This window comes from Myotis brandtii, unplaced genomic scaffold (assembly GCF_000412655.1).
Source record: "Myotis brandtii unplaced genomic scaffold, ASM41265v1 scaffold259, whole genome shotgun sequence".
NCBI classification, from domain to species: domain Eukaryota; kingdom Metazoa; phylum Chordata; class Mammalia; order Chiroptera; family Vespertilionidae; genus Myotis; species Myotis brandtii.
This window is the reverse complement of record NW_005359840.1, coordinates 3,458,136-3,467,352: the sequence shown is the minus strand read 5'-3', so window position 1 is coordinate 3,467,352 and position 9,217 is coordinate 3,458,136. Positions and strand designations below refer to the sequence as shown.

The 9,217-nt window shown below is 38.2% G+C and overlaps 1 protein-coding gene across 1 annotated transcript; it reads right to left on the bottom strand.

Moving 5' to 3' along the window:
* Positions 1 to 4,075: 4,075 nt before the first annotated feature.
* RPA4 (replication protein A4, 30kDa) lies at positions 4,076 to 8,019 on the bottom strand. The gene is made up of 2 exons (XM_014541050.1): positions 7,935 to 8,019; positions 4,076 to 5,893 (listed from the first exon to the last, which is right to left on the bottom strand). The coding sequence occupies exon 2, from the start codon at positions 5,605 to 5,607 to the stop codon at positions 4,819 to 4,821; it is 789 nt and encodes a 262-aa protein (XP_014396536.1). The 5' UTR covers positions 5,608 to 5,893; positions 7,935 to 8,019; the 3' UTR covers positions 4,076 to 4,818.
* Between the last annotated feature and the right edge of the window lie 1,198 nt (positions 8,020 to 9,217).

Genomic DNA, 9,217 nt, shown 5'->3' with positions numbered 1-9,217 from the left:
CGCGATTGGAAGACTGCAGACCCCACACCCTGGGGCTGGGCCTAAGTGTTTTTTTTTTTTTAACTTGGAAACTGGGTTGATAAAATTAAACAAGTTTCTTTCCTGCAGGACTTTTAAAAGCTTCAAAACAACAACAATGCTATTAATGTTCACTGTGAGTCCCCAAGAAGGGAAAATGCACTTCCAGAACTTAATTAACCATGTGATGTAGAAACAAATCCTACCACCATCATTTTTGGGGTTTTTTTTTGAGGGGTAGGTTGAGGAGACTATCCCCTTATCAGAAAGAAATATTTTAGACCAGAGTCTAATGGTAGATAAAAATCCAAGGAGACACAACTGCTTGGAGTTGGCTACTAGACTTTAGTAAGAATTCTCACAACACGGAAAGGAAAAATAGGGACACTGGTGCTCCTTGTTTTGTTTTGTTTTCCTCTTTCCAACACTGACACATGCACACACAGGAACACTGTAGGCACTTCATAGTAGCTGTGCCTCTATGTATTACTTTTTCTCATTCACTCAACTTGTAATGCCACAAGGAATTATTCAACCTGCATATTCAGCTAAATGCTGAATAAAATTTACCCATGACCTTCAGGGTGAATAAAATATCCCGTGACCTTCAGGATGTCTCCATATAATAACTTTCCTTCTCATCTTATTAAAGTTACTGTGCTGGCCAGTGACTGACATGCTCATATCTCTTCCTTATCAGAACACTCCCCAAAGTCACTTTCTACAGAAATAGTCCAAGGTGGACAAATTCTGGACCACATCACCCTGCCACCCTCTTCCTTACCAAAGGCAAATCTGACTCAATCAGAGATGGTATGGAGACTGAGGTGACCTGGCATGAAAAAGTTTGCCCAAGCAGAACCAAATGGGGACTAGAGTCACCCCATTAAGAATCTCACCTAGAAATAGATCGAGACATAAAAGCATGCAAGACTATAGAACCTCAGAAGGAAGGCAGAGATCACAACCTGATATTTTATGTATATTTTTTAAAAATTTATCTGACTTCTCTTACTAGAATGTAAGCTGTGGAAAATAATTTCTTTTGTTCTCCTTTATGGGATATCACTCTGCTATGTAAAAACAAACCACATAATTCACTGAACTATTCCAACTCTACATATTGCCAAGAAAATTAACTCTTAATAGAATAATAGCAAATAAATGTTTTCTTAATTTATCATACAGTAATAACTTGAAATAAATATAATGTGGATGGCATTTGAATTACTACAGGTGTTGTCCCTAATGGACAAGGCAGATAAGTCCCAAATTTCTCTTCTTCAGAACTATGAGGTCATCAGAAAAAGAGACTTTTCAATGCAATATATATTCTTACGTTATTACACTTCACAAAATAAATGCACTGGTTTATAAAACAGAGACTTTCAGGTGATTTTTTATTCAGTGAAAATTCAAGCTCAAGAGGTATTCTAGTATCATTAAAATTAATCTGAGTTATATGGCTATGTTCTCTACAACAATAATGAAATAGTTTTGTTTATTAAACTGGTAGGTGAGTTCACAGCTGACTTAACATTCTTCATACTTTTTTGCTAAAAGATTCCATCGTGGCGGTTTTTTAACTGAAGTTGGGTAAATTTTAATGAAAGAAATAATGTTAAAATATTTAGTATGTGACAATAAAAGGAGGGTATTTTGAAAGATTTTCCTTATTGTGAGGCAATATAAAAAAGTGCTGAAGGGCCCAGGCTCTGGAGACACACTGAGTTGCAATCTTAGCTCTGATGCTTACTAGCCAAGCAACATTGCAATGGAGAAAATTAACTAACCTTTCTGAACCTCAATTTTCTCATTTATAAAATGAGAACAATACTAATACTAATAATAAAGATAACCTGGTTGGATGTGTATATTTAAGTTCTTAGAACATTTCCTGGGGGATAGTAAATGCTATATACTGTTCATTGTTATTATTTTTAAAATGTTTTTAAGGATGTCTATAGAATATCCAGGAAGGCATTTGAAGACACGAGTTTTAATTTTAAGAGAGGTCTGAATTGGAAATATAAATTTAGGCATTAGAGGGAGGAATGGACAAATGGACACATACATACACACACACACACACACACACACACACACTCTTAAAACAGTGCCTAGCATATAAGTACTATATAAATGTTAAAACGCTAATTGTTTTGATATTATCCAAATATTTTAATAATGACTTTATATGTCACTTGAATTTAAGCTTATTAAAATGAAAGCATATAGTAGGTGCTCACTAAAGGTTTAATGAATATAAACAATTTTTGGTGGTTACCTTTTTTGATTCATCTTAATAAAATGTAGACTGAAATTTTTTAAAAATACAAAATTTATATTTCTCAGATTATGCTCAAAATCTAAATTTAACAGGTAATAAACAACTACTAAACACTTCTGACAACACTAATATCAGCTTTGACTTGAAAACATTTTCAAATTCAGTTAATTTAGAATAAAAAACAAATGCATATATTTCATATGCCTATGAGCCACAGAAAAACAACCCCAATAGACTATAATCACCAATTAAGATCTTCAGATTCCTTAGGCTTAAATGTTCCTGCCCCAAAATAGTTGGTAGTATTTCCCCAGCATTTGTATCTTATCCTCAACAGTTTGGCTCATATACAGCACAGGACTGGAGAGGAAGGGAAGCATAGACCAAGTTATTCACCATCTAAACAAAACTGGAAAAAAAAGTGTGCATTCTTGTATCCCTAGTATGCACCACATGTGCCTGTATAAGATAATCTAGCAATTACATTCTGCCTAAAAATGTTTCTTGATTTCAGCTCATATTATAGTTAGCTCTACTTATTATTTCTCCACTGTAGTCCCTTACCTACAGCAGAATCTCACTAAGGTACATGCTTCCATTCAAAAGAATAAGGTGGGGGGAGGTCTGGGATAATGAACAAACCTCAGTAAGATCCTCAGGAACACAGATGGACAGTTCCCCTCAGAGGATGGGGAGGCAGAGGGGGTTATCCTGGGCCTTAAACTCAGGTGTACATATCTCAACTTAAGTTCCCAGGACAAAGGCTAGCCCCCAAAAGCCTTTGTCATATGCCGTTTCCCTAGTTCCAGAGAAATATTTCTAAAGTAAGGGAAAAAGTGGCTGCCTATCCAGTGGCCAGTTGAATAAACTTGGATCATTTTGAGAGTGACTATACAGTCATAAAAATACCAGATTTTAATCTCCAGGTTCCAGCATTTTTATAAGCAGTATCACAAAAGAACATTATGTCTCCTAGAATATTTCTGCACTCAGATTCTGAGGGAGAAATATGCCCCTCATTGCCTCTCTCCCAGTATGATTTTCCCCAACACAGGCAACCTTTATCAACAGAGTATAAAAGCAAGTTTATAGCATGTTAACCATTGGTGGTTTTTTCAAGAGTGCCATTTCTGATTTCTCTGCTTTTGAGGGGAAAAAAGATGAAGTTTATGCCTCAAAATGCTTAAGTAAGAATTGGTGATGCTTTTGTAAAGGCTGACAATGAGAGGCCATATTCAGATAGTTTTCCTGAAAGTATGCATTACTGACAATGGTGCATTTAAGATATTTTCTGTTTTTGCACCTTCTTTTTGTAATCCAATTAAGACAAATGATGCTTTCTTCTTCTACCTGTCAGAATAACTATATATACTTTTAATTTTTTTCTAATTTAATAAAATTAGTAACTTGGAAGATACCATCTTTAATGTGTAATTGAAGGTTTGCTTCATTCTGTTTTTTTAAAAGTCCCACACAGTTATATAATCTATACTAAAATGTATTATTAAAACAAGTTATAACCTATGTTATTGGTATTATACAGAGAAAAGAAAAATTATTCTGGATAAGTAAAATTATTATTCCTCAAAGACAAAGCAAAACGTTTTTTCAAGTGTATTTAGAAAGAAATCACACAATAAATATTTTACAAAAGTATTTTAATAAAACATTCAAACAAAATTTTGGTTAAACTTACTAAGCTTAATATTACTAGAATTACATATTCTTTGTTTGCCTAACCTAACCTATAAGAATAAAACCTTGTTATATATAAAACTGAGCAGTTAAGTCTAAAATAATACTTTAGAACATCAAACATCCATGTACCATAAAACTACAACATACTGTAATTTAATCCAAATTTCACTACATCTTATTTGAAACATCCATTAAACAGTCACTTAAAAAAACAGCATTCAAAGATGACCCTGCAGTTTAAACAGAAAATAAACCTATGGTTATAAAAGTAAAATCATTCAACAAACACTTGAATTGAGCATTTGAGTTCACTAACTGCTCTCTTTAGCACATTTGAATTAATCAACTACTATATTTAGTAAGAGATAACAATGACTATAATAAGCTAAGTGCAAACAAAAAATAAGTAACTGTAAAAACAACGTTTTTTTTTTGTCTCTTAGCTGGCTCCGTGACTACATCTATTTTCTCCAAATACCTAGACATTTCAAAAAGAAGCTCCCACACAACAAAATAACAATTTTCAACTTTTTCTGTACCTCTTCGCCCCCAAATTTACCCGATTGTTTTCACTTGCTTGCTGGTAAAGCCTACAAAAGTCCAATCAATTTATCCATCTCGATCTCCCTCTGAGCTTCAAATATAGTTAGAAAAACAGAAAAGTTCAAAGCTGTTGGAAAAGCAGAGGTTCCAAAGGGATGCCAGTTAAGAGTTTTGTTGAAAAATAAACCTACTTCCTAAAAGTCAACAGGTCAAACTCAGTCACAGCCGGAGGCCGTGGTCTTCAGAAACTGAAAGTTCTTCTCGCCGCCTTAATCAGCAGACTTAAAATGCTGGCCATCCACAGTGGGGTAGATGTGGCCCTCGACCATCAGATATTCGAGGGCATCCTTGATGGCCTTGATGCTCAGGCTGCCAAGGTCGGCCTGGAGCTCTCCGACGCTCTTGCCTTCCTGGTGAGGACACTCGCGAATCAAACGCAGAACCTCTGCCTGAATAACCTGCGGGCGGACCTCGCGGGGCTCGGGAGCCTGCGCCGCCTCAGGCGGAGCGGAGGGCGCGCTCTGCCCGTAGGCCTCTTCCTGGGCTTTCGCCAGCATCATGTGCGCGTTGACCGTTTCCAGAATGTGTGCGGTGAACTCGTTCATGTCTTCCAGGACGCGGATCTGCAACACCTCGAGGATCCTCACCTCGGCAGAACCTCTGAGGATACCTAACACTTTAGCATACACTCCCACGGGACAGGGAGCCAGCTCCTGCTTTGCTTTGCTTCTGCCCAGCCAGTGGCGGGCGTCGATAGGCTTGGTGGTCATATCATCAATCTTGTAGAGAATGTAGTTTGGCGCTCTCTCCGCCTTCCTGATGATCCCCACGATAGAGACCTGGGATACCACTATGCCCCTGACCTTGAAAACATCGTCGACCAGAGAAGCAGTGAGCAGCTGGTTCACACAACACGGGATAATGGGCTCGATTCGAGCCCTGGACCTTGGCGCCTTCAGAAAAGGGGCCGTGCCACCCTGCGAGGGCCCGTCATTGCTGCCACTGGCCCCACTCGCGGCATAGAAGCCGCCATGGCTCCCACATTCACTCTTACTCATCGTAACCACAGCACACACGGCACAGGCGGATGGGTCAGCGGCACTTGCCTCGAGTCAGCGAGGTCGGAGGGACTGGTCAGCGAGTTCCTCAAACGAGCACCGGTCTCCACAGAGAGCTGCCGCCGAATGCGTGGCTTACGACACGGCACGCGAGTATGTAGCCCCACGTCGCCCACGGAGCCAATCAGCGGGCAGATAGTAGAGCAGCGCTGCCTCCAGCCAGTCGGGACCTGCCAGCTGTGTGCGTGATCCCATCATTCCTCACAGTGGCCTGGTGCTTGCTGGGCTATATTTTTAAAAGGCCCGCGTATAATTTTAGGCCTTTGCTGCCTTCTCATAAAAAAAGGCATTTTTGCTACCTTCCCCCGACCCCTTCATGCCTAAATTTCACAACTTCTTCCACAGTCACTTCTTAAAGAGTCATTTATTCACTCACTCAATCAGCCATTCAAAGGAAATTTCAAAACGCACACGTGCACTATGGCGGAGTGCTGGACATTACGCGAGGAGACAAGGGCTCGGTGAGGCGGCATGGAGCGGGGAACGAGGGGCCGGGGACGGGGAGCGGGCAGCGGGTGGGAGGGGGGCGTCAAGGGGGTAAGCCACCGCCATAATGACTTCACCTACGCAGAACATCTGAAAGAACTCAATCCTTTGTTCAAATCATTAAAACTGGAAGCATACTTCTTCTATAGTCACTTCTTAAAGAATCATTTATTCAGTCAGTTAACCATTTAAAGGAAAATTCGGAACACACACGTGCACTATGGCAGAGCACTGTAATCACCTGAGGAAGGAGGCAGGACACGGACCTGGGGGGGGGAGAGGGGCCGAGGGGCAGCTCGGGCACCGTGGATGGTGGGGGCAGGGCTGACGCGGGTTGTGGGGGGTCACCACCACGGTTAGTTACTGTTCTCAAAAACTCACATCCTGTTGAAATCATTAAAACCAGAAGCATTCTGGTAGAAATAGCAAGATAGCCACTTTGAATGATTATATTGAAATGTAAGTTACATCGTACCGTTTTTCTTTTTAAATTTTTATTGTAGAATCATATTTTCCAGTTTTTCTGCCAAATGCCTTATAGATTAAAATAAATATAGATTACAACGCAGGCTCACGTATGCCCGCGCAGTTCAAAGCTGCATTGTATAAGGGTCAACTGGCCCTGGGAATCCAGCGATGCAGAGGGCGAACTTAGGTTATAAGCCGATTTTCGACTGGCGGTGGGCACTCCTACCTCTCATGTTGTCGAAGGGTCAAATGTAGTATGATACACTTCCATTTATACATAAATCCAAACAGAATGACTAAGCTCTAAATCAGGGGTCCTCAAACTTTTTAAACAGGGGGCCAGTTCACTGTCCCTCAGGCCGTTGGAGGGCCGGATAGTTTAAAAAAAAACTATGAACAAATTCCTATGCACACTGCACATATCTTATTTTGAAGTAAAAAAACAAAACGGGAACAAATACAATATTTGTATTTGCATGTGGCCCGCGGGCCGTAGTTTGAGGACCCCTGCTCTAAATTATTTTCAAGGCTCTGTGGCTAGGTCAGAGAAGTAAAAAATCTTAACCCATTATATATTAAGAAAAATATGAATAAAATAAAAATACAATTTCTATATAGTCTTATGCATTAATTTCTGAACTTAAGAGTCCAGCAATTGTGTAAGTAGATCCCAAAATATTTCCATATTACACTGAAAATCTAGTTTCCTTATAAAAACATATTAATTTTGATGTAATTAAAGGCTTTTTATGGTTAATATAGGAATATCAGTTACTGGAATATACCATTAGCAAGAAACTTGTTTAAAAATCCTCTAACAATTTTGAAGAGTTTATTAATACTTTATCACTTATTTCTTTTATTGGTTTAAATAATTGTATTTTTCCTATCCCAAATTACAGAAATGTGTAAGTAGTATATTTAAAACTTGTAGAATGTAAAATTATATATACTTCTCAAGTTAAAAAGGAATAATATCATAGAGCCAATATACTGAATTTGGTTTACAAATAAATATATAGTAATCATTATCTAATTACAAAGTTAACTTCTGGATCCATGTTTGTATAATCAAAGAGGAATCAAACACCCAAGTATATTTGTATTCTTAAAACTGCAAATTATTAGTAATCATATTAATAACATTATTTAAATGCTTATAACCTCATAATCAGATACTGCAGTTTTATTAGCTAACATTAGATTTCTAGTCAGAAAATCGTGAGGTTCAAATGAGTGGCTGATTATATTCCCAACAATTATATACAGTACAACTTGTATAAATAGTATCAAAACAAATAAGAACCACCTACCTGACAGGATTGCTGGTTAAAGAAACCCTCAGAGATTCTAGACAGTTAAGAAGTTTCTCATCTGAAATACCAGATCGTAATTCATGAACATATTCTTGTGAAGACAGAGTGCATTCATGTTTGCTGTTTTTCAGCCCTCCCTATGGGGGAAAAAAGATACCATTTAAGAAAAAAAACAACAGTTTTTTTGTAAAAGTTTTCAAATAAAATAATGCATAGAATATGTTTAGATTTTTCTGTATAAAAATGTGTGGCAGAGTGCTAGCACTTAAAAATTCATGGTCATAGAATTGATGTGGTAAAATCATGTTGTGTATATCTCAACACTCTCCTCGGCCTCATTTAAAAGAAAATGACACTGCTGGTGATCATGACCTGAATAGAATATGGACTTGAGTTGCATAAAGCATCACCGGCAGGAATCCTTACATTTACAACCCAGGCATTAGGATTAATATTACAGTAGTTGATCCTTAACCCACAGGATGAACATTTAGCAATCATCTTATTAATTTTCCTTACTAAGATATTTATATTCTACTAGAGGCCTGGGGCACAAATTCATGCATAGGTGGGGTCCCTCAGCTTGGCCAGCGATCAGGGCCAATAGGGCCACGGGAGGTTGGCTGGGGTAAGGGGCCACGGGAGGTTGGTTGTGGGAGTGCACTGGCCACCAGGGGGCAGCTCCTGTGTTGAGCATCTGCCCCTGGTGGTCAGTGGGCATCATAGTGACTGGTTGACCAGTTGTTCTGTCATTTGATCGCTTAGGCTTTTATATAGATTCCACAAAATACAGTGCATGAAATTTAATATAAGACATTATACATTACCCACGTTTATTGAAATATCAGTATCAGCTTATCTCAACAAACATTACTTTGATTAAAATGTAAAACAATAGTTTCCAATGAGCACAGTAGTTAATCAAATTGGTCAAAAATATTCAGTTCCCAACTATTTCTTTCTAACTTTGTTACTCTGTTATAGATGAATCTTAAAAAGTCATTAAATGCATTTATCTGATCATGACTAGTTTTTAGCTTAATTTACAATATACATGGTGTTATTTTATTTCTAGAACTCATTATCATTTCATTGCTCTTTAGCTTCACCACTTTGCCATAACTATTATATAAGTAGTTTGGGGAAAGGCTGGGAGGAAAACATCATCAACACACTCACTATAACAATAACTAATAGTTTTACTTTCTAGACAAACATGGCCATAACTGCCCTTTTCCTAGATTACAAGCATATCCCTCTGAATAAAAACTCTAGCTTGA